A 26371-nucleotide genomic window follows, 5' to 3' on the forward strand; every position below is an offset into this window, starting at 1 on the left:
AAATAGTCATTAAAATAAATATTAAAAATAAAATCGAACTAATAAATAAAAATATGTATATAGGTATATATATACATATATACCTATATATATATAAAATACTAAAATGTAAAAAAAAAAACACGGTGAGATGGTGACACAGCGAAAAAGACTACAAAATAAAACAGATAGTGAAATACAATCTGAGGCAACAAACAAAAAAATGGTAATTAAAATGAAAATTAAAAGTAAATGAATAAACAAATAAATAAAACAGGAAGTGTCACAAAAGTGCAAACAAAGATAACTAATGTCCAAACTGGCGTTGAGAGTGAAACCATGACACATGGCCGGTGGAAACAACTGCACTCGAGTACCGACTCGAAAAACAGTCAGAAATGAGGCCCAAAGAAGGGGCGAGGAGCTTCAACACTAAACGCTGCATAGAAGAAGAAGAAGCCAAAGGACGGAGGCGGTGGTGGTCTCTGCAGAAACATGAGAAAACGTAAACTGCGGCACCGTGGTGGTTTCAATGGAACGTAAACAACACAAGCAAATTTAGGGAAGCTACCGCAAATATCTTGGAAATATTGACCTTTAACCCTTCAAATGATGATGTTTAAGATGTCTGAGATGATACAATCAAGGTGTGTATGTGTGCGTGCCTGTGTGAGCATGTGTGTGTGTGTGTGTGTGTGTGTGTGTGTGTGTGTGTGTGTGTGTGTGTGTGTGTGTGTGTGCGTGCAGATCGACTAGCCATGATTTGTTTCCTATGGAAGTTAGCTTGCAAAATCTGCTAGCAGGTTGGGATGGAGCTAGTTATCTGATGAACCAAACAAGAACTACATAGACTGTCCCATAAAAACTACAATTCAAGATGGAGCCGACGGTAGAAACACAGCAAAATTACACAGATTGGAAAAAAAGGAAACGTTCTACAAAACAAAACAGGGAGTTTAACATCATCTAAGTCACAAATTATCCCCTTTGTTGTCAGTTTTCGACAGACCTGGAGCGCCATGGCTACATCAACGCTTGTATTTCCCTGTAAAGCTAGCAAAAATAAAAACGGAGAAAGTATTTTTCACGTTTGTGTTCTAAAGGAGAACTCGCATTTCTCTGCTGACGCGACACCCGATGAAAAAGGGGTTGTCGAAAAAAATGACGAAAAAAAAAAAAAATTCTCCAGGTTAGTCAAAAAATTTTGAAAAATTGGGATGCAACCTAAATTCACTGAAATGCTACAGAGCATAAGAAATTGTTGCAACATATTTAATGTTGTTTTAATAAGCAGCAATTTAAAAGCATTGTTAGTTTCAGGGTCAATAGTTCACCTGATCTGAGGCGACATAAAGGCACTTCTGTTAGCAGGTTAGCACAACGTTACATATAGATAGATTCAACGACCTGCGCCGTCTACCGCGCCGCCATCTTTGTTATTGTCTCTGCGCTGCCCTCTAGTGGTTGCATGGCGCTAATCCCAGTTTCCGTGCTCGCCGTTGATTGGTCGCAGAGCATCGCGGCGCTAACCCGGAGTCAGGACGCCTTGAATACATCGGGCCTTTTGTGCACGGCAGTGGACGTCTGACACCCACTGAAACATAAAGGAGGAAATAATTAATCCTCAATCGAATGATGTTTGAGGAAGTGTTTCCCTGCGTGGGGCGGCGAGCGCGGCGTCCCCGGGAACGAAAGCTTCCTCGCCGCTTATCTCCCGGGACGACCGCGCCGGCTGTTTGCTTAACTTCTACAGCGACCTCTTTGTCGTCGCTCCTCCTCCCCGTAGCCTCCCATCCCCCACTCCCACCTTTCCCAAGCGATCAAGGTCGGGAAACTCAATACCGCCGAACGCGCTGTTTTCACCTGGTCGTCACGGTAACCCCAAAACACAGGGAGGGGGAGGGGGAGGAGCCGTGAATGAAATTCCTGTGTGTCATCAATCACAGGCCAACAAAGAAAGGATTGTTGTGATGTTTGAGTGACATGGCGGCGAGGGGGTGGAGGGGGGGGGGGGTCGGACCCTGAGCTCAGACCTGGATGTTTACACTGCCCTCCGCACACTGGCACCGATTCAGGTCCGGACCGGGAGGGGAGGGCGGGGGGTGTTTGGACAGAGGACGGCGTGGCCTTGGAAGAGGAAGAGACGCCATCGATGAATCCCGGCATTGTTTAAAAATTAAGCAACTCTTTTGGGCTCTTCTGTGTGTGTGATGTGTGTGTGTGTGTGTGTGTGTGTGTGTGTGTGCGTTTAACAGCGGTGGGAAAACACGCCATTCATGGGCAAACTACACAAGAGAAGCATTTAGGAACCAGCTGGATTTGTGACGACTTCTTTGAATGTGTGAGCAGAAAGCGGACCAATCCCTGCACGGAGAGCATAGATCGACATGGGAGAGATCGATCCAATGAGTGATTGATTGATTGATTGATTGATTGAGAGATTGCTAGCTCACCACTACATTCAACCAGTCAACCTCATAACCTGTTGAGTTCAATGACTTAGCTTCCCTGCAAGTGTGGAGCGCTACTCTCCAAGCTACGCTAATTAGCAGGTGTGTGTGTGTGTGTGTGTGTGTGTGTGTGTGTGTGTGTGTGTGTGTGTTGTGTGTGTTGGGGGCATGACTTTAAAACCCCTCCCCTCACCTCACAGGCTCTTCCCATTAGCGACAATCCCGCCAAGATGGATTAGCATGTTGATAGTTAGCTTGATAGTTAGCTTTCGTGAGCATTAGCAAGGTATGGAGGATCACCGCATGGAGGTGTGTGTTGTTGTGTGTGAATAATTTTGAACCGAACTGCAAACAAGCCTCGCTGCACACAAACAGACAAACTCACAGGGTTTCTGTGTTGTAGCGTTGTAGCGAAGCGGCAGTGCTGCCTGCTACTCCTGTTATCACGCTTTTTTGTGCTTTTTTCAGAAAGTTAGCCTCATTATGGCACCAAAAAGGTTAAGTGTGCTGGTAATGGCGGTGTTAAGAAGACGTTATGAATTGACCGATCTGAAGAAGGAATGAAAATGACAAGAAATGAAAGACAGCTTGCTGGAGATAGCATTAGCATTAGCGTTAGCATTAGCATTAGCATTAGCGAGGGTCTCAAATGAAGGCTTTACTTTTGCTGATTTAGCAAAAGAAACACAGAGTACAAGAGCTGGTAAGAAGAGCAGAAGCACAATAATTCAGGTTATCTATGATTCCTTTCTGTAATTTTGTCACAAATAAACCTGTAAATGGGTTCCAAAGAGCGCAGAATGTTTTTGAGGATGGTTACATTGATTTCAACGGGAAACACTGATTCAGTTCTCCAACCCAGTCACTTCATAAGCTGAGGTTCTACTGTATTCCTAAAAAATATACAAATGTAAAAAGTTCTCGTCCCGCTGTGCCATGTTTGTCCCCCAGGAAACTCCTCTTGTGTCAGTTGTCGAGCCTAAGGTCAGAGGTCACCCCGGGGTGACCCCGAGGGTCATTCCAACCCGAACACCGGCATGACAGAATGTTCCTCCAGCGCCGCCACCGCAACTAAAAATACGCCCTGCGAATAAAGCGGGTGACCTTTCCTCTCGCCGCTCATTGTTTTCTCCAAGCTTAATGGTCGATTGAAAAAAAGCCTCTCGGCGCCGTTTCCCGTTTCCGTGCGGGGCTGAAGAATGGTTCTGGGGGACGCGGGACGCCCCGCCTCAACCTCGGCGTGGGTCGAACATCCCGCTCGCGCAAACGACGCCGCCGTCTCTCGCTCGAAGTCTTGGGACTGTCGGCGGTGACGTTTCCCCGTCTCCCGCTGATTTACAGGAGCCAATATGTTCAGGCTGCCTTGTTGTCTCCGGCGGGACGCGGCGTCCCGACAGTAAATCTCCACCGCCGGCGTCCTCCATATGGACGCATGAAATTTTCATGGCGGAGAACCGCGGGGCTGGGGGGGCGGAGGAGGGAGCGCAACTGGAATCTTCAGTGTGTGTGTGTGTGTGTGTGTGTGTGTGAATAGGTCGTAAGTGCATGCATGGGCGATGTCAGCGTTTAACTGAAGGATTCCATCTTGTAGAGAAAATGTCAAAAAAGAAATTAAAAACTTCCGGGACCTTTTTTTTTGTTGTTGTTGTTTTCAACCCCTTTTTAGGACCTTTCTGCAGTTCCAGGAACCTTTTCGGGACGTTTCTCGGTGCATCGGGACAGCAGAGGAACCGGGGATCGTTCCATAGGAACTCATAGATGATTGGTGGAGCTCGTAAGCCACGTCAATTAGCAGATACTATTTTTGGGGCGCCATTTTAAAAAACTCCCAGTCGCTGCTCAGATGTTTTCTTGGGACAAAATGAACTGAAGCAGCAAGAAATGGAGCCAGGAAGAGGTCCGAGCTCTTCTGGCCTGCTACGCCCCGCAGAGCTAGCTTGGAGTTAGCTAACGGCTAACGGGAGAAGATAAAAACACTTTATCCCATGAACGCTGTGTTAGCTTCCACCTCCGTGGTGCCGTCTTCCTTTTCTTCTTCTTCTGGGATGTGCGGAGCTGAAGATGGTCACAGCGGTCCGCCACCGTGGACCGCCAGAGGGAACGCACAACTAAAAGGCTAGCCTCGGAGGCTACCTCGTTCCTAGAGCTTCCCTGCCTGAAACCGGCAGTCGCTCGCCGAGTACACCTCGTGTTTTAGCTCCCAGGTGTGAAAAGCTCGTGCTTCCCGACTCCAAAAAGCCTGTTTTGTCGCAGCCGGCGGAGTGGAACCCCCTCCCCCGCCCGTGTCGGCGGCAGAGTAATGGCTGACAGGCCCTTCAGCGGGACGCCGCTGTACTCTCAGCGTCCTGTTTCCACCGCCGTCTCAGCGTTTCACCAGCAGACAGCTGCTCATTTCCTGCTTCCAGGCGGCGTGTCGAAGCGTCTCCCGGCTCCTCTGCCCCGACCGAACCTTTTTCGGAGGGTCTTCTGTGCGTGTGGAACCGGGCCAGATGATTGATGACGCCGGCGGCGAGACCCCCGACGTCACCGAGGCCGGTGTTCGGATTCGGCGTGCTGCGGGAGCCTCCTGGATGGAGCCGTCAGAGGGCGGCCTGTCAGGAGACGTGGATGAAGACTTATTTTGCGGAGGAGATTCCCGAACGTGGGGTTTCCACTCGGCGGTTTTCCTCCAGCCTGCTTTCGGAGGAGTTAAAGCCGCCTCCTCATCCTGCTCATCTTCAACAGCTTCGATGACCTACAGCTAAATGGCCTCGCTCTGTCAATTTGTGACTTCACATTTTATTTATATAAATCTATATATATGTTCAATTTTCAAATTGCAAATGTAATTAAATTGAGGTTTCTAATCATAAGTTTCCTCCTAAGGAATAAATAATGAGCAAAGTCATTATTTATTCCCGCATATTGGTAAATATTTTTTATTCTCAATAATTTTCCACTTCAGAATTAATTTATTCAATGTATTTTTTACATTTTCTTCATTAAAGTACATCTTGTTTCATCATCTCATCTCATAAGAATAATGAAAATGATGATAATTATTATAATTCTAACAATGGTTATAGTAATACTACTAATATAAAGCAACAGTATTAATAGTAATCATTCTAATAATAACAATTGATATAATATGAACATCGTATCATATATGATCAGTATATAAATCAATCAATAATAATAACTCTAATTATATGATTATGATAATAATATATGATATGAACAACAACAATTATAATTATAGTTACAACAATAATTATTAAAAAAGAATAATAATAGTAACAGTCATCATAGTAATAATAACAATAACAATAGCAATAATTATAATAATAATAATGACAAAGCTTATAATACAATTTTCTATGGCCTCAATGCAAGGCTTGTTTTTGTTTTTTTTTCCACTCTAAAATAACTGGTCTTTTGTTTTTTGCCCTGTAGTTTCCCAGCAGTTTGTGTGTATGTGTGTGTATGTGTGTGTGTGTGTGTGTGTGTGTGTGTGTGTGGGGGGGGGGTCGGCTCTTTAATATTTCAAATGAATGTGGAGCAAATGAAATGCATTACATGGCGCTCATAAATACACAATACTCTGCTTTAATACGTCCTTTATCGCTCTGAGCGTGTGCGTGCGTGTGTGTGTGTGTGTGTGTGCATGTGTGTGTGTGTGTGTGTGTGTGTGTGTGTGTGTGTGTGTGTGCGTGTGTACTCCGTGTTTAGCTAACCATTTCAAAACTTTTTCCGAAAGCGTGTTTCATCCTTCAAAACGTGCCGGCGAGTAATTCTCGCAAAACAAGCCTGACACTAAACAACGGCCAAATGACCCCCCCCCCCCCAACACACACACACACACACACACACACTCACCATCAACTTGAGGTTATGTAATATTTGCAGCTCTTAAAGCCAAACCCCTGAAAGTTAAGGACATAAAGACAATTAATAATTGAAGCCATGCAGCTCGATGCTGTGACTGGCTGGCTGTGAACCACATCACCTCTTATCAATCATTCACGGCCTCCATCTGCGCTCCTGGACATCCAGACACAGCGACAACACCATCGATGAGAGACGTATGTGTGTGTGTGTGTGTGTGTGTGTGTGTAACCTCAGGAGACTGGCGTTATTCATGTTCCTGGGCCCAATAAATTCTCTGTAGTTACAAGCAAAGGATTGTGAAATCCTGGGGTGGGGATACGTGTCACATTATTACTACAAGAGAAGTGTGTGTGTGTGTGTGTGTGTGTGTGTGTGTGTGTGTGTGTGTGTGAGGCGGCTCTGTGAGGATGAACTCTTTTTGTAATACTTCTTGCAGCCACTAGGATGTGTTATATGAGTTATATGAGTCACCCAACTGAGAGTGATTTTCTACTTTTTACCTTTTTTCTAAGTTATTTTTCATTGGTGGAAAAAAAAAAACCTGTTGGAATTTTCATATTAATTATTTCACATTTATTAAAATTTTTATCGCAAGGCTAGTTTCTGCGCCCGTGCTCCACCCTGACACTCGATTCAGCCGCAAAAGTATGCATATATTTATTTTTATGTCGAATCAGGAAACATTAGACAGGAAACTGATGAATATAATTTCACGTTTTTTTTAAATCTTTTTAAATTATGTCAGAAGCGACACTCAAGGCTTTTCTCTGCTGTTTGTCACTGCAGTAACTCATTTTGGCCAGCGGGGTCGTTCCTTTTCCCTGTCATAGTGAAAACGTCTAGACAAAAAAAAAAAAACAACTTTGTGGCTATCCTTCACTGATTTAGTAATAATGTCATGTTTTTACTCTCTTTTTTTCCAGCTTGATGTTGTTTGTTTTTGTAATACTCCCTGCGGCCAGCAGAGGGCACTAATGAGCCGCCACCCAAAGCGGAAGCGGCTAAATTCGTTCCCTGACGTCCAGATCCTTCAACCTTCTCATTTCTCTTGGCTTTTCTTTTAAGACAATGCGTTTTCTCCAAACCAAAAAAAAAAAAAAGACTTTAAATCCAGGCGCTCCATTAAGGGATTGAGTATAAAAATGACGAATGGAAGCGTCGATTGTCCCCACGTCTGTGCATTTTTGGCAGGAGGAGGCGGTTTGTTTTCTCAACGGGCCTCCGTCACCGCCGCGGCCGAGGCGGCAGTTTCCTTGATGACCCGACGACGCTCTGCGAAAACAAAATCGGAGCCAAGCAGAACCGCGGAGGCCATCAAAACCCACATGCATCGCGCACAAAGAGACGACTGCAAGCTTGCACACACGGGCAAACACACACACACACACACACACGGCGAGCCGCAGCTCTGCGCTTGATTGTCTTACCATCAGTCATTCTACCAAGTGGTAATTGAAAACACATCTCCCCGAGCCCCTGGCACCCATTACAAATAAGACACACTGGGGCTTTTCTCCACAAATCCCGATAACAAATAGAGTCAGGATGACCAGTGGAGGCGAAGAGGGTGTAAGGAGGGGGAAGGTAGACTCTGGCACCACATGAAGAGAAAAAAAACACTCCCGGTGATTGGTGGAAGGTCAAATCCATTCCCCCTCCACCCCCCAACCCCCCCCAAAAAAAAAAAAAAAAAATTGAGAAATATGTGTTTTTCTGACGAACAGACGCAGCAGTTGTCCCCCGGACGATTCATAAATCGTGGTATTCGGAGTCCCGGCCTTCGGAGGGGCTATTAGTTCCGGATGTGTCTCGCTGAGAGTTTGAACAGCGGCGCAGACGGACGTGAGGAACAAAAACAAAACACTTTGTAAAACAACCGTCGCCATCTACTCATCTGGAAAGCGACGACAGTTACCTGCGCGGCGGCAAGACGGGCGTTATATTCACAATATCGGCCACATGATTCGAGTTCTACGGTAGGGAGCGGTGGGACTTGTGCACCTTCAGCTCCAAACAAAGAAGAAGAGGAAGACGACGTGGACAACACGGAGGTGGAAGCTTCCACGGCGTTCATGGAATAACAATCAGATCATTGGGAGTGTAAAGAACCCCGTTAGCCGTTAGCTAATTCTGCTCATTCTGGTCCAAATGTAGAAGGTCCAGGAACGCTCCAGCTCCAGGAAGCAGCCTCATGAGGGACCTCGGTGGGTTGGGACCACTCCGGAGGAAAACTCAGACGAAGACGAAGAGGAAGACGACGCAAACACCATGGAGGTGTTTTTACCTTCTCCCTGCACTGTGAAGAAACCTGTTAGCCGTTAGCTAACTGCGCTTATTCTGACCAAATGTAGATGTTCTTCTGTCCATCTGAGCAGTGACCAGGAGAGAGGTTTTAAAAATGGCGCCCCCCCAATTGGGGGTGGCTTAAGAGCTCCACCAATCACCTACGAGTTCCCATGGAGCCGTAAAAAGCTCCTCCCTCATAGCTGGAGCTAAGATGCTTGCAGGAGCCACTTCCTGAAACACTACAAGGAACTGCAAATGTTCCCGCAGTGGGAAAGCAGATGAAACAATAGTAAAAAAATAAACTTAGACGAAGTTGAAACTTCACGCTGCACGAGCAGACCTGCACACACACACACACACACACACACACACACACACGAGTACCACTCACCGGGTCACCGTTGCCTATCACACGTACAAGCTATTAAAATGCGCGGAAGGAGAGCAAACGACGGTTGAGCTGACAGGCAGGCCGAGAACGAGAACACCTGCAACACACACACACATACACACACACCGCAACCCCCGCCCCGCCCATGTGGTCCGGCTGCACACACACACACACAGACACACACACACACACACCGCCATTCAAAACAAAGGCTGATCAGTGAAGCAGAAGAAAAGTGAGAGGTGGTGGAGGGTGTGGGATGGGGTGGAAGAGGGGGATGGAGGGGTGGAGGGGTGGAGGGATGGAGGGGTGGAGGGGTGGAGGGGTGGAGGGGTGGAGGGGTGGAGGGGTGGAGGGGTGGAGGGGGGCCAGGCTGACAAGCAATGATTGATGTTCGCCCATCACGCTAGGCCTGACACTCATCCCTCTCCCTCCCTCCATTTGCAACAAAGTCACCAGTGTGTGTGTGTGTGTGTGTGTGTGTGCATGGGTGGATGTTTCCCCCCCTCTTGTGTGTGTGTGTGTGTGTGTGTGTGTGTGAGCGCGCGCTCCAGACTAAAACCCATTCAATCAATAAATGGAGGCTCCCTGAATCAAGGGGGCAACAGCCAGATTGCTGACGAGACAGAAGAGGCGGCACAGGGGAGCACATTTCACATGTAGATTAAAATCCAGGCATGATAACCTTTAGCGTGAGTTGTGTGTGGCCTGCTGGGGTGGTAGAGTGTGTGTGTGTGTGTGTGTGTGTGTGTTGGCGGCAGCATGTAAACAGGTCTTATATGTCAAAGTGGCGTGTGTGACACGGGACAGACATGTTTCTGTGCTATTGATAGCGAAAAGCACCTTCAGGTTGAGTTAGCCTCCTGCTGAAGGGCGTCGGGAGCGTCCGGGCTCGAGGCTCCTCCATGAACCCGGCTTTCTGATAAGATGAGAAGTTTTAAAATCGGTCCCCGTCTTGCTGCCGGTGCCCAAACCGCCCCGGGGTCAGTCGTAGGTCCGATATATCTTGGATAAGAAGCGACCATTTGCTAAAGCAGCCGTCCGTCAAATGGGACGGTTGGTGGTTCGATCCCCGACACCTCCAGAACCTTCCAGCCCGAGTCGCCCCCGATGGTCCGGTTAGCGACGCCACTGGTGTGTGAACGGGTGAATGCTCTCCGGCGTAAAGCACTTTGGTACCCCAAGGGGAGAAAGGCTGTGAAAGTGGAGCTATACATCGGTGGCAGTGGAAGTCGTACTGCAGTCGTGGCAGCAGCTGTTGTAGTATTGCAGTATGTAGCGGTGGCAGTAGTTGGGAGTGCGAGCATCCCTCAAATCAGACGGTCAGGGGTTGGATCCTGTCTCAAGGCAAGACCCTGAACCCCAAAGTGCTCCCGATGGTATGCTTGGCCTAGCGCCTTGCAGGTGTGTGTGTGTGTGCGAAGGGTGAATGCTATCCAGTGTAAAGAGCTTCGAAACTGCAAGGTGTGAAAAGCGCTACATGAGCGGAGACCCTTTAGTAGTAGCAGTGGGAGTACTAGTAGTAGTAGTAGTAGTAGTAGTTGTGGCAATAGTCGTATTGCAGCGGTAGGTTGGTGGTTCGATGCTGGCGACTCTGGCGGGCAAACCGAAGTGTCTTTAGGCAAAACCCTGAATCCCGAGTTGCTCCCGATGGTATGCTTAGCCTAGCGCCTTGCAGGTGTGTGAGAAGGGTGAACGCTATCCAGTTTAAAGAGCTTTGAAACTGCAAGATGTGAAGGAGACCCTGTAGTCGTAGCAGCGGGAGCAGTTGGTAGAGCGGGTTGAATCCCCGGCTCCTCCTGTCCGCACCCCGAAGTTTCCTCGAGCAGGACAATGAACTCAAGGGTCCGGTTAGCACCTTGCGTGGCAGCTCCGCCGCCGCCGGTGTGAATGCTATTCAGGGTAACGTGGCTCGAAGCTGTGAACCGATGACAAGGCGTGATCCTACGTCGTCCGGCTCCAGGACCACAAAAACCCGACCTCTATTTCCGTGTCTAGGTCTCTTTATACGTCCGTTTCTTCAGTGAATGGGGTTCAACCGCCCATGCAAAGCAGGTCCGATCTCCAAGGCCCCGCACGTGAACACCAACCTCCACGTTATTAGCCGTTCCTCCGTACTGCAGCTGCGCAAGTCGTCAAAATTCCCACGCTGCCCCCCCCCCCCTCTCCTGAAGACGCTCAGAACCTTCAAACAAAGGCCTACGTGTCTGACTCTCCAGCCTTGATGGAAATGTTTAATTTCCCCGCCTCCCGGCGGACGCCAAACGACCGCAGCGCACGACTCCATTTGCATCTTTAGTTGCTCGGCTGTTTCGCCGACTCCCGATTTGCATTTGGAAAACAGTTCGCGTAATTTGACTAGGGACCCGATTTCTTCGGCGGCTATGTCTTTTCTTGGCGCTCGGTCTCTCCGCGAAATGAAACGAGAGAAAAAGAAGAAGTTGCAGGAACATAAGCGTGAATTATAGGTGCGTCGGGGAAAAAGGGCCGAGGATCCTTTAGAAGCCTCCCTGCGGCTCGTCGGAGCCAGGAAATGAGCTCCTCTTCATCTTTGCTCTGGTGTTCAAACAATCGTTGCCGGTCCTCCAGGACGCAGAGGTCAAAGGTCACCTCTCAAGCAAAGGAAGGGATTGGATTTGGGTGTTTTTGCTCTTTGGTTCAATCTAAACCGACTTAATATAAAGCCTGCGTTTGACATTATATTGGAACGTGACAACGCTTCTGCTTATTTGTCTCGGAGATGTTTCCTCCTCGCAGAAGAAGAAGAAGAAGAAGAAGTCCAGACTCGGTTTCAGGTCTCAGGTTTTCTCCACCGGGCCGAAACCAGAGCCAGATGATGCTACCATTAGCAACTAACTGTCAGCGGTGTCGTCCCGGGCTAGACCCGGCCTGACCCCGCTGGGGGTCACGGTGGCCGGTCGCCGGGAGACGCCAGGCCGGCAAGTGAGTGTGTGTGTGTGTGTGCGTGTGTGAGTGTGTGTTCCGTTTGTACGAGCACGGCTGATCTGCTTAGCACATTTGCTGGGAGAAGCCCTCGGGCTGCGCCGCCTCGCTTTCCCCTCGTGTTTTCCCCACTGTGTTTCTACAATGACTCCGTGTGTGTGTGTGTATGTGTGTGTGTGTGTGTGTGTGTGTGTGAGTGTCTCCAGCAGCTGGAGTTCCATTCAGCCCCCCCCCCCCCTCCCCTTTATGCAGTCCTGCTTCAAATAATGAACTGTGTCTCTGCACAGCGGGAGCCATTTTTAACTCCAGAGCCTACAGAAGCTAGCGACACTTAACGTTTTAGCGCCTGGCTAGCTGCTCCGGCCGCTAGCTCCAAACCCCTTGAAGACGGAGCCACGTCACGCTAAGAGCCCCCCCATATAAAATGATTTGCGACCCCCCCCTGCCCCACTCCATCAACATTTGGCCGATGAGAGAATGTGCATTGCGAAGCTAGCTAGCTTCCCTTTTCCCGCAGGCTAAGACTTGGCACCTCGCTGTAAAGCCCAGAAACAAAATTACCTCAGCCTAAACCTGTCAACAGACCATTACAGCCCACGCTGACTATTACTGGGTGGGGGTGCGGGAGGGGGAGGGCCACAGCCATTGTAGCGCAAAGGTGTTGGCAGATATAGGCCGGAGGAATGCGGCGACGGGGATGTTTGCTGGCCGCGTGCGAGACGGCCTCGCTTCTCAAAACACGGCCGCGTCTGTTCGCCCTTATCGGCGCGCTTAATAAAGCGTGCAAGGATATCGATACGGGATCGGGGGGTCGGGGTGAAAGCGCTAATCGGGGGGGGGGGGGGGGGGGGCGGAGCCTTCTGCGGCACATGGAATTTCATAAAGTTGATGGCGGTGCTTTCGGTGGGCTAATAAATCCTGCCGCTTCTCGCACTCCCTCCATTCCAGAGCAGTGATTTAGATTATAATAACAAGACGTGGGGCGACGCCTCCGCGCTCCTTATCTGCGACGTCTGGGCCGCCGTGACCTCCGCCTGACTTACTTTCCTTGAAAAGACACCCTCGCCGCTGATTGGGCCGGGGGACTCGGCTCAGGGGGCCACACTTGTTTGGAGCCTCAAATAAAACTCCATATTTCGGAGGGGCGGAATTAAGACTTTTCCATCTGCGTGTGTGTTTAACGTCGTGCCGGGAGACGCTTGTATTTACTGGCGAGATTAAGCGCGATAACAGGACGCGCTCCGGGGTCCAGACCGTGAATGACATGGAGGTTTGGGAGTTGTGGCCGCCCGGAGATGGATATGATGTGAAAATCAGAGAATTCTTTAAATAGCGTATCCTGCTTGCAGGGTCGCGGGGCCTATCTCAGATCCATCGCGGGGCCACAAATAGAAACATTTATTCACAGGTGACATAGGGACACACAACTATTCACCATTCACACATCTGGACAATCTCCAGTGTTTCTTGGAGGAAACCCACACATGAAAATCCACGCAGAAAGGAATCCAACCGGGAGGCGCTAAGCTAACCGCTACACCGATCCACAAATTAGCAACCCGTGTTAATAACAACAACAACCAAAGTAACAAAGTGACCAAAGTAACAATATCACAACAATAGCACTTTCAACTTGCAAAATACATATTTTATTGCCTGTTTATATATTGTATAGTTATTTTATTGCCTATATGTATATTTTATATATATTGTCTATTTTATACAGTTTTATATTTGTATTGTCCAGGACTACAGATGGAAATTAGCTATGAGCTATAATCCGGTACAAACATCTCTGCCTCTGTGCTTGATGTATTTGTACACTGTCCTAATAAACTTCTAAACAAACAACAACGATACGTTTCTCAGAACATCTCTTTCCTCAGCGCTCTGAGCTCTAAACGTGCACCCTCCCCCTCCCGACCCGCCTTGCACGTGCACGTTTGTTGCCTCAGTCGTGAAAAACCCGGGCACCGGCCGAGACAAAGCTTTCAGAGCGAAGAGCGGCGGTAAAGACGCGTGAAGGTATGCGGACGGCGAGCGCGTTCCCCGAACGCCGCCGCTTTGCCCCGTCTTGCTCGCGGGCTTTCCATCACCGGGGATTCTGTAACACGAGGGCGGTCATACCTGGGGGCTCGTGAATGGAGCCCTCAGGTGAAGCGTTGTTGAAACAAATCTAAAGCTGCCTAATGACACGCACCGTGAAACCCTTCACAGGTCATTTGAGCTGCTGACAGGGCGCCGCCATGGAGACGCACCCCGCCGCCCCCTCCCTCGCTGTGTGTTAGAAAGAAACATGGGTATATAATCCACAGCGAGTGTGTGTGTGTGAGGCGTTCGAGTCCTATCTTCCAGCCTGGGAAACGGCAGCGCCGGGTCCTCCAGACAGCGCTGGGATGACTCCTCCAGCTGCGCAGCTCCTCCGCTGCCAGATTTACGGCGTCCGAGGCGGTGACGCTCCTTCTACACCTCCGTCTCCACTTCTATCCATCACTGACGAGTTTTTCTCGTCCTCTGCCAGCAGCCGGGCGGTTCCTGCTCTCCGTGGGGGCTTCGCACGTTTAAATCAGACTTGTTTTCGCAAATCGCTCACTTTGCCATTTGAGATTAATCAGGGAGACGAACCAGGGGTTCTGTCTAATTGAGATTTTGGACCTCCACCCTCAGCCCTCCACCCTCCGCCTCCGCGTGTTCCTCTGTGAGAACGTCCATCGCTTCAGTCGAGCGGAGCCCAGCGAGGAGAGCCAAATAAAAGTTCACGGGATACCGTGACCCCCCCGCCAAGCTCCCAATCCACCTCCGCCCACCCCGAGCGGGGGTCGGAGGCCGGAGAAGGTTCTCCGGGTCAGGAGAGAGAACCGTGGTACTTGTCTGACAGAGTACTCAGATTACTTAACATGCTAGCTAGCATAGCAGCAGCTTTGCACGAGCAGAGCTGTCATGCTAGGTGCTGAGCGGTTCATACGGAGAAAGTTGGGGTTCAGGGCCTCGGACAGGAGTGAACCACCGTGAACCTTTTTCTGACGGCGCGCTACGACCACAAGTCTCGGTTTCTACCGACGGGAGGCAAAATGAAACCCCTGGAGTTTCGGGGTTCGAACCTGCAACCTCGGCCGCCACGCAGCCCACGAATCTATCTTTTTTCCGGAAAAACAAAACGTGCACGGCAGACCAGACGGTTCGAAACACCCCCGCACGACCCCGACGGGACCCCGTCGAAGTGGTCGGTGTTTGACTGCCCGACGTTGACGGGCCGACCCGCGTCCAACCAGATACGGACAAAGCCGGCGAGCAGCTGGGAAACCTGAAGTGAAGCATGTTTCCCCTCTGCGGTTCCACCTTTAGATTCCTATTACTGACCGAAAGCGTCTCATGCTGACAGCGTTTATATGAAGTCCACGAAGTTGCCTTCGCCCCTCCTGCTGCTTTCAGCACAAGTGGACATTCTCGTCCTGCAGACATCCCATGATATACTGGGACAGGCTTCGCAAATGCGTCCACTCTCCGTCCCCCCAAATTGTTCCCGGACCGTTTTCCCGACTTGGATTTAAAGGCTCCACATGTCACTTCCAGACTGCAAACTTTCCATCTCCCCAAAAATGAAAACACTCCCATTGGAAGAGACAGTTTAAACAGGTGCCATGGTAACATAATCGTCGCGGCGGCAATTACTGCCTTACGGCCGACCAACAGCCATTAATCATCCGCTCGCCACAAAGAGGACGTTGTGGCGCTCCCGCTCCCGTCCAATAATCAGAAATTGCTCGGCGGACGGCGTGACGAGCGGCGCGCTGAAACGGCCCCATTCTTCTCGCCGACGCGCGATATTTCACTCTCTACGGCGGCATTACGGGGGGATCCTTCAGCGGGCGCGATATTGTACCTGCCCGACACCTGTTAGCATTAGCCGGGGGTTTCATCAGATAGTTGAAATAAATACTAGTCATCATCATAACCATAATCACCGTCATAAAAACCACGGGCCTTGATGCCGCTGCCAAATCGCCCTGCCATCTGATTTACAATGGGACTGCGGCGGGGCGGGCGGGGGGAGGGGGTGTCTATTACATGCCCGGGATGGGATAAATACGCAAATGTACACACCTGCAGACCACACAAACACACACACACACTCAAACACCTGGGAACCCTCACGGGCATGTAATAGCTGGGCCGGGCTTAAGAAGAAGGAATTCTCCGGGGATCACAAAGGCCGATATTGTGCTTCCCCTGGAACGGCGAGGCAGGTGAGCGGCGATGAGGGACCGCAGGACCAATAGGGACTCCGATTTAAAATAATCCCCTGGCGTCTAATAACGACGACGACGCGCCCAGGGAACTCCGATTGCTTTGCAAAATAGGGCTGTCGCATTTTCGTGATCTTTCAGCGGCGCACAAATGGGAAGGGAGAGACAACTCCACTCTTTTTCTCTTAAAAACCCTCCGGTAAAATCATTCCCTAGAAGTACATTTTTCCATTGTTTCAGTGTAAAGGAGGTAAACGGGTAAATTATAAAAATCTCTATATGTAATGAACTGTTCCTCTGAGAAATACATGACGAATTAATATTAAAAATTAATATTAAAAAAAGAGTTGATGAAATGACACCCTAAACATATTGAGTTAAAATAGAAAATTGTCACTGTGAGAAAATTTGCCACTAGAATAATCAGATAATAGATTGGTAGCATGTATAAGAGGAGGTATTATGTTCACAAGGATATCCTGGTTATTAAATCAATCATTTTAATTTTTCTGTTTTTGCTATTCTTTTTGTGGTTGTCACTAGACAAAAAAAATCATTTTGTTTTCAAATTTCGAAGCAAAAAATACATTGCAAAGTTACTTTTTCATTTTTTCCTTGCCTGTTTTTTTTTTTTTTTTAAACCTCCAGATGCACGTGAGAAAAAAAAAAACGCACGGTCCGTCCTGACGCAAAGATTTGATTTCAGGCAGGGGGGGGCCACAAAATATTACTCCGAGAGCCGGGAGTCTGAGACCCCTGATCTAGATGTTCCCCACCTGCTCTCACAACACATCACAATCCCATCTGCAAACATCATAATCCACGGAGATTCCCGTCTAGCCTCTTCTGTCGGGCTCCTCTGTTCCACCCACACCTCACCACAGTCCAACAGCCCTCATATGTGTAAATATCTGCCTGGCCTGCAAAACCCAGAGAAGGTCAATCTTTTTCCCCGGAGTCGTCCAACTCAATTCTCGGCATCCCTGCGAACCCCTCGTGGCCTTCTGAGCCCCCGGTTGTAACGTTTGAGTCACGGAAAACGCCGGGGTTGACGGTAAAACGTCCGTTTAATAAGCAAATAGCGGTCGTTGGCCACAGGCGAGCCACACCGGCTTGCAATAAAACTCTGTTCACGTTTAAATCCAGGTTAAAAAAAAAACAAAAAACAGAATCCCTCGCACACAAAACCAGCAACCCCAAAATCACACAGAAAACAAGCATCCGAATGAAACCCCAACATTCGTGACTGGCTACAATATATTAGATAAATGCAGAGCAAGCTTACTTATAATTTATACTGTAATTACGGATATATATATCTTTTTAAATTATTTTTATTTTATATATATATCTATATATATATATATATAGATAAACATTTATATATATATATAAAAAAGTATACGTACATATATATATATATATATATATATATATATACGTATACTTTTTTTCTTCTTTGATTTGATGCTACAACCCTACGTGCCCCCAAATGGCCCCAATGCAGATCGAGCTTACTTATAATTTATACAGTAATTACATATATATATATATTTAAATTATTCTTATAATTATAATTATTTTATTTTTAATTATTTTTATTTATACTTACAATTTATACAGTAATTACACTTATTTTTTTAATTATTTTTATTTATTTATTTACATATATAAAATATACATGTATATATATATATATATATATATTTATTTATATATTATTTTATATTTTTATATTTATTTATATTTATTTATTTATTTTTTTATTTTTTTCTTTGATTTGATGCTACAACCCTACGTGCCCCCAAAATTTCCCTGGGTGACAAATACAGTTTTTTCTGATTCTGATGTAGAGATCATGCATGACCATGACACCGAGTTCCAGTGAGGCAATACCGGTGTTTATTGTTTTGCTTCTTCTGTCGGGCGAGAAGCAGTGTAAGGAGAAGATCAAAACGAACACTTCTTAGATGCAAAACATCATGTTGGCCCATTGCTCCAAAGCTAAGCGGCAGATTCGTCGCGATTCGCGGAAACACCGAGGTCTTAATTCTCATCGCAGCCTAAAAGCTTCGACCATTAGCAAAAAAAAAAAAAAAAAAAACAACAAAAGCAGGATATGCAGGACTTTAAATCACAACGCAAACAAGACTTTTACAGTTTGGCTCCCGCACAAACAAACAAACAAACAAACACCAGTTGATCGATTACAAACAGGAACGTCAAAACAGTCGGGGTTTGAGCCCCATCAACACCACGCTGTGTGTTCTCACTGCCTGCCAGGACCTTCAGATATTCCACTGTGAAAAGCAACACTGAGAGGGAACAGTTGACTATTAAACGAACAAAAGCCTCTTCTGGGCCAGATCGTGTGCAAAAGGGCCGAGACGACGACGCGGGGAAGAAGTCCGGGGGAAATCTCTTTGAGCGTTATCTAGGCACCACATCTGAGACCGGCATCGGGACACCAGTAAAAAAAAAATGGTTCTCGTAAACATTTTTAATAGCAGCTCAAATGAAAAGAAGGGAAGAAAGAAAGGGGAGAAGGGGAGTCGAGGTCCTCGGCGCTCCTCTAGGGTTTGGGAGTGTTCTGCAAGCGCACTCGCCTCCTGGCCAGCGCCTCCTGCTTCTTCCTTTCGATCTCGGCCGCCGAGCAACGCCCCGTCGTCCGGCCGCCGACAAACACTGAGGAACGGGGAAGGAGGGGAGATAATGCCAGGAGAAAGAAATGAAAATGTAACCCGGGGGTAAAAGACAAGGGGAACGGTTAAGGTGCGCCTTCGGGGGCAGGCCTTGTATGCTTCTATCGCATCTTCATCTCCGGTGTTTCTAAGCCTCGACAACAACGTTTTCTCTCCCTAGCGATGCCGCTGTTGGCTTACTCTGCTGAAGGATATCCACGAATGCACCTCTCTCATTCCCCCTATCCCAGTGGTTCTTAACCTGGGTTCGATCGAACCCCAGGGGTTCGGTGAGTCAGTCTCAGGGGTTCGGCGGAGGTCAAGACACACATTGGTGATGACATCACCGGCTGCAGGTGATCACGCAACATAGCTTGGCCTATCCGTGCTGCGGGGATTTCGGCGCGCTCAGTTGTAGTAACTTGTGACTGTCGTGATGGTACGTCGTGTGATTTCTTTCTTAATATTTGAATCCCTTCATACTAATTATGTCGGGCAAAAAAAGAAAGCGGTCGGAAGAATACGTACAATACGGATTCACATGTATGACGGAACGTGATCGGAATCGATGTCCTAACTGCGTGATTTGCAAAGACAAGATGAGCAATTCTAGTCCAGCACCGGCAAAACTAAGGGAAGGCTTCCTTCAGCTGCGTGGAGATGGGAACTGCAAGAACGTTGCGCTTGCTGGATTCAAGGTGAAGGGAGCCAGATTCCATGAAAAGGCTACTCTGCCTGTTCTTTGTACCCATCAACGAAACGATCCTCGATCCAATAAAGAAGGGTTCGGTGAATGCGCATGTAAAACAGGTGGGGTTCAGTACCTCCGACAAGGTTAAGAACCGCTGCCCTATCCTGTCTGCACTCGCGTCTCTTCATCGATGCACGACAGTAAGCTCTTTCTAGCCAAACCGGTCGAGGCAGAAGGCCGTCCGCACTGAGCCGGGATCAGTAGGAGGTTTCTGAAGCGGGGGATTCCTTGAATGTGAGGTTTCTGTAGGGCTACGCGGAAACCGCCAGGAGCCGACCTGGTTGCGATTTGGCGCCATAGAAATATCGCTTGACTTTTAAGAGAAAACCCCAGCGAAGAAGCTGATGGGGACGTGATTCCAGAACTATCCCTGCCTCCGAGAGCCGTCTCTCTCCGCTGCATCGGCTGGAGAAAAGAAGCAGAGTAGCAGGTTACCTTTGCTGCCCACGGCTGCGGCGTCTGACAGGTTCCTCTTGAGAGCGGCGTGCCGGGCGGGGGAGCTCGTCGTCGGCGCAGCTTTTACGCCGCGAACGTCGACGCCGGGGAAAGTTCCAGATAAATCCCTGCACGGCTGGTTCCCCGGGAGGCTCCGAGACATCGGCGACTTACAGCAGGAGCCTCTGGTGAGAAGGTTCCTGCTCGGGTAGCCTGGAGAACCAGAGCTGGTCCCGGGTAGAGAGTTGGAACGGACAAAAGCTTGGGCCGACTGTCTGCGGGACGAGGGCTGGCCGATCGGCACGGGAGCGCCGCCTTCGGCCGGCGTCCCTCCGCCGTCGCTGAGCGGAGGCTGACTGCTGGAGATCCCCTCCACGCTGTCGCAGACCTGGTAGAACAGCTGGTCGTCGTCGCCGTCGTCCCATAAGCTGTCCTTCGCGAAGGCTCCGAGGCGCCCCTGCTCTTCGGCGCCCTCCTCAGGCCGCCATTTTGAGAGAGTCCTTGATTCGGGGCGCAGGTCGGCGCCGCCGCTAACGGAGACCTCCCTCGGTTGGAGGAGGGGGCCGGGCCCCAACCTGAAAGTGCTCCGGTTGGTGGTCTTGGTTTTGGGACACAGGTCTTGGAGGGAACCGCGGCCGGTGCGCTGCCGCGGGGAGTCGGCGGCGGCGCAGGACTGCGCGAGGGCCGTGCGGGCGTCAGACGGCGGCGGGCCGCGCCGCTGGTGGGGAATCTGGGTCATCTCGAGCACAAAGGACTCATTAAGGAGGTCGTCGTTCTCCCAGTCGTCGTCGAAGTCGTCACAGTTGCTTGTGCTAGAACCGCAAGGATTCTCCCCCTCGGCGCGCCGCGGCTTCTCAGCTGACGTCGGTTTCGCGGCGGCGGAAGTCACGGGTTCCCCCGCGCTCTCCAGGGAGCACGATGTATTAGACGAGCTCTGACTCAGCCGGCCGCCGCCTCCCTGGGTGGAGCGGTCGAAGAGGTTGTGTAGCTCCGCCTCCACGTCGCCCGACGGAGTCAAACGCGGCGGGTGCTTCACGTCGTCGGGCTCCGTCGCCGCCGCCGCTTTCCCACAGGAAGCAGCCGCGCTTTGGCCGCCGTTGTTGTTGTTGTTGATGGTGTTCAGCCGCTCCAGCGTCACCTTGTCCTGGTGCATGTTCTCGTCAAACTGCAGCGCCAGCTTGACCAGGTCCTCCACCCTGCCGAGCCTGCGGACAGGAACACAAAACCCGTGCCGGTTGGAGAAAACTCCATTCAGTTACTCGCACCAGAACCAGAACACCGACTTCTATCGAGGGCTTCCAAGAGATGAGCTTCTTTTTCACTGCAGGAACTTTTCTCAGTTCCAAGAATGTTTTCAGGTCTCTTGGTGCAGCTTCTAGAACCACCTGGGCTCCTACTCGAAGAAAAGAGCTCTTCATGCTTCCGTTGGAACCCAGAAGTGCTTGGTGGAGCTCATAAGTCGCACTCATCACGAGTTATTTCTTGTGAAAACCTTGTGATACCGGTCACTGCTCAGATGTTTTCTTGGGACCAAACGGAGGAAGACGCCCAAGCTCTTCTGGCCTCCTCAGGGGCTTCCAGAGGAACATCTGCATTTGGACCGGAATAGTTAGCTAACGGCTAACTGGGGTCTTCACACGGCGAAGCAGTGCAGGGAGAAGATAAGAACACTCCAACCATTTGATAGCCCATGTTATTATTCCATGAACGCTGTGGCAGCTTCTGCCTCCATGTTGGAATAGGCTACTTCCTGGACACTTCTTAGAGCATTACAGCGACTCGCCGGGTCGGATTGGACCCGGACAGCTGGTTCAGACCCTGATGTGAAGCATGCAAACACACACCGACGGCCTTCCAACCCCCTCCAGTCCACCTCTGGTCCTCCCTGAACCACCCGGGAGGAGCAGGAGGCCTCAGCGTGAAGATCACCAAAAATTAAAGCAGTTAAGAACCCTCCAGATGACGCTTGTGTTTGTGGAATTAGCCTAAACACAGATTGATGGAGACAAACATGTGCCCACACACACACACACACACACACACTGATGGGATGATTCACCCTTTCCTGCCATGTTGGGAGTTCTGTGGGAAAATATGCCGTTTTTCTTTTTTTTTTTTTCTTTCTTCCCCCCCGATGTGTTTGTTTGATGCCCCGTCCATATGTTTCGCTTCTTCCTCGACCTTCCGACCCAGAAAATGTTTCAGTTCTTCCACGCTCGCTAACGTCAGCCCGCAAACAAGGCGTCCTGCGCCGCGCTCACGTCGCCGAGGCTTGATCTCCTCCACGCCGCCGACCTCAGCTGTCAGCGAATGCGGGCGGCTGTTCAGACCACAGTGACGCAGCGCCTCTGTAAACACTTATGAACGCGCCGCCGGTCGGGCCCGGCTTCGCGGCGAGTCTGCGCCAAACTCAGGAGCCCACAAGGTCCCAGATGCGAAAAAAAAACAAACATTTTAAAGGGCAGAGGACGAATAAAAGGACGAGAAAGTGCTTATTGATCAGACACGGGTCGCCACGACGTTTACGCACCGGCAGGACTTCTTCCTGACCCTCGGCTTGGGGACCTCCGGCGTGCACGGAACGTCACCGATCCACTGCAGCAGAGGGGACTCGCTTCCCTTTGGCTTGGAGCTCTGGGAGGGGAAACTGGTTTCAATTAAAATATTTACAACACAAACACAAACCGCGCGGTGTTCTTTGCTAAGCTAAGCGGCGGCGATCTTCCCCGCTGACGTCACTGAGGGCTTCGCTGACCTTCGGCGCGATGCGGTTGACGATGTCAGATATTTCGACAACGCGGTTGTTCCTGAGTCCCGACCCTGAGGGAAAAAACACAAACGAGTCATTTGGACCGGCAATGTTCATCAGAGGTTGATGCCGCATCTTTGGGTCATTAGACCATCGGCGGAAGAACCTAGCTAGCGCTTCCGCGGCCACATTGAACGTCGTCATCGAGGTGTCGTGGTGTTTTTTTTTTGTCGTTTGTCGCGGCGGCTCACCCGTGGGAGTGGGAGACGTGGAGTCCCAGCAGATGTCCTGCGAAACGTCCACGTCGCCTGGGGAATCTCCGTGGTTCAGGTCGGTGAATCTGCTGCAGCCTCCGCGCTGAGGACTCTGCAGGTCTGACAAGAAAGGAGCATTAACTTGGTGAGAAATCAAAATAAATCCAATAATTTATAGTTTTATCAAACGCAACGGCAATGGCGGCCTCCTCCCTGACTTGCCAAACTTCATTCAAAAAAGTAGCGTTTCAACCCCTTGCCTGATGGTCGTCTTGCTTGCAGACACGACAAAGCAGGAAGTAGGTTTATTTTTAAAAGAATCGGGGTCGTCTTGTGACTTTGGCATCTTTTTGACACTTTCTTTTAAAAGGATGAGTCTTCATTTTGACTATGAATTTTCCCAGGTGAACCTCCTTCGGGGAAGCTGGCGGGCTCAGATCCAGTTATGTATTTCTTTCAATTAGAGCAATTTATTCTTATTTTACATCAGCATGTCATCATGTGGGAAATAAACAAGGCATGATGTCGACACAGGAGAGCTGTGTCTCTGTATTTTATTTTTTTAAGTAAAGCTAACTGCTCATGGTGCTACGCTAACTACAGTCCACTGCAGCACCAACAAAGAAGACAAGGTTATCCATCTCCTTGAAGTTTGAATCTCAACCACCTCCAGACCAACTATTCCTCCTTTTTATAAAGCAGTGGAATTACATTTCATAAATATTTAATATTTCATATCATTTCTCACTGTTTGCAGGTGGATTTGAACTAGTTCTACTTTGACTAGATTGTCTGATGTGACTTTCTGGACACTAGTTCCCGCGTGTGTTTGTTTGCATGCGTCACTTTTTTTTTTTTTCGCATGTATTTACTTGTAAGTATTTTGCATTCTACATGGTTGTCAAAATAAATGTATCAAATGTTTGTTTGCGTGCAGCAGCGGCCTCTGCACCAGGGCCATGCAGAGGGGGCACGTCATTACTAGGCATCCGGGATTGTAATTTTAAAATTTAAATCCATTTTTGGAGGGGAGACGCTACTTCCCAACCCCCTCACATGCATGGTATGATACCCATGGCTATTTCTTTAGCTTTTTTTTGCATCTGGATTAGATCTTTTACCTTCTTGGGTCGGCGAATAACTCTGGAACAGCCACACCCGGAGTTTTTTGGGTGATATTTGATTAAATATTTACGGAAGATTTTTCTGATGCTGCGCGTTTCACTCAGGTTACTGCTTACAATCACGATTTCAGCTGCAAACGGGAACAAATAAAAATATATATGAAGCCTTCCTGAAAAATAGGTCATCCTACCTATTTTTGTTGTTTCATATTATATTCATATATTGATATATTCAATATAATATATTCATATATTGTTGTTTCATTCTAGTTGTGTATTTTTCACCCTCACTGGAAATCCCTGATGTTTTTGCTGTCTGCTGTCTATATAATTGTGGATTTTTTTTGTCTTGCTATCTTCTGCCTTTCTATTTATATTAATATTGTAGTGTTTTATCACCCCGGTGACGGTAATAAGCAATAGCTATTGTTGGCCACACAAGCCAGAAATACAACTAACTATTCCTGCTCAATTCTAGGTAAAAAAAAAAACAAAAAACAGAATTCATTGCACCCCAAACTACACCCACAAAATTCCTAGCAACCCCAAATATACCCCAACATTTGTGACTCGCCACAATATTTATTTTATTTTATTTTTTTTACATTATTGCTGTTTTTGCTCCACTGAACGCCACAGGAGGTCTTTCCTACCTGAGGCTATCAGACTTTTTAATTCCTGTTTCTCCAGCCGCAGGGAATCTCAAAATCTTAAACCTTAAAAAAAAAAAAAAAAATCTCACCCACTTCCTGTAAATTGTAATAATTTATCTGTATATATGTTCATCTGTGCAATATTTTTTCCTACTCTTGTGCACTCCTTATCTTTAACTTGGTATTTAAGACCTTAAAACACTTTATAGTTTATTTGTATTTCTTATTCTCCCCTTTTTTTTACTGTTTATACAATTTTCTACTATTATTTATTTTATTTTATTTTTTCTTATAACTCTGGCACAACAATTTCCTTCGGGATAAATAAAGTTGTTCTTATTCTTATTCTTATGTTATGCTGCTGGGGATGAATAAAGTTTATCTTGTCTTCTTGAGCAACCTCCCTTTAAGGAGCTGAACAAGAACACCCAGGTGTTTTGTAATGGAGGGTATAACTTTTTTTTTTTTTAAATTCATTCCCAAGATGTTTTTCCTCTTTTATAATATACCTCAGTGTATTAGACCTTATATTTGGCTTTCTTGGGAGGGGAGGGGGGGGTGAAGTTTTGCCCCCCGGGGCCTCTGCATCCCTGTGCCCGCCCCTGCAGAACCGGCGGTTCCCTCCAGCAGCGCCGCCGCCTCACCTCCGCACGGCCGCCGGTCCCTCGTCCTCCCCGGGCCGGGTCTGCAGCCTCTCCCCCGGTGCTCGCTGCCGGAGGAGGCGGCGGCGGCTTCGCGGTCCCCCATGCTTCCGTGGAGCCCCTGGTACTCCGCTCCACATTCTCCAGCCCGCACGGCGGCTCGGAGAGACGCGCCCCGCCCGCACGCCGCCTTCACGCAAACTTCCTCTTCGATGCGTGTGTTTTCTTCTTCTCGTGTTATCACGGCCCGTTCATTCACGCACGGTCACGCCGCCATGTTGGCCGGTGACGTCAGCGAACTACGGCAGCCTGGAGGGTCGGCTGATCCAGGATCCGCGGACTTTGGATATTCTGCAAAAAAAAAAAAAAAAAAGGGAAAAAGGAAATATAAATGATCTACATTTCATCTTCTCCTTCTCTTTTTACCATTTACGTTATTTTTTGCATTTATTGTCTCTTCACAGGCTGTCTTTTCTACCTGAGGCTATCAGACTTTTTTATTTCTCTTCCTTCAGCTGCAGGGAATCTTCAAATCTTTGCACTTAAGACCTTAAAACACTTTATAGCCTTGACTTTGACACTTTATAGTTTTATTTGTATTTCTTATCCCCCCCCTTTTTTTTTTACTGTTACACAATTCCTACTATTATTTATTAATGTTATGTTTTACTTGAAACTCTGGCACAACAATTTCCTTCGGGATAGATAAAGTTGTTCTTATTCTTATTCTTATTCTTACTTTGCTCTCACGCCAACAAACCATCCCCTCCATAAAGCTCTCTGGTGTTCCTCCAAGCTCAGCATCCTTCTGCCCGGATCTTCTCCGAACCATCTCAGAGTGACTTCACCTCCTGCACATCAGACAGAGAGAATGCTTGTTGGTGTCAATCTGCAAATGCTGTCTGTTTATGAATAAA

General features: G+C 48.5%; 1 protein-coding gene across 1 annotated transcript; it reads right to left on the minus strand.

Moving 5' to 3' along the window:
• Positions 1–18050: 18050 nt before the first annotated feature.
• etaa1b (ETAA1 activator of ATR kinase b) lies at positions 18051–25714 on the minus strand. Its single transcript, XM_086173573.1, has 6 exons — positions 25458–25714; positions 23034–23156; positions 22789–22853; positions 22564–22667; positions 20034–21238; positions 18051–18851 (listed from the first exon to the last, which is right to left on the minus strand). The coding sequence occupies exons 1-6, from the start codon at positions 25558–25560 to the stop codon at positions 18739–18741; spliced, it is 1713 nt and encodes a 570-aa protein (XP_086029699.1). The 5' UTR covers positions 25561–25714; the 3' UTR covers positions 18051–18738.
• Positions 25715–26371: the final 657 nt, after the last annotated feature.

The sequence above is a fragment of the Fistularia commersonii genome, chromosome 2 (assembly GCF_037954325.1).
Source record: "Fistularia commersonii isolate RoL2024-O1a breed Wild chromosome 2, RoL_Fcom_v1.0, whole genome shotgun sequence".
Lineage (NCBI taxonomy): Eukaryota > Metazoa > Chordata > Actinopteri > Syngnathiformes > Fistulariidae > Fistularia > Fistularia commersonii.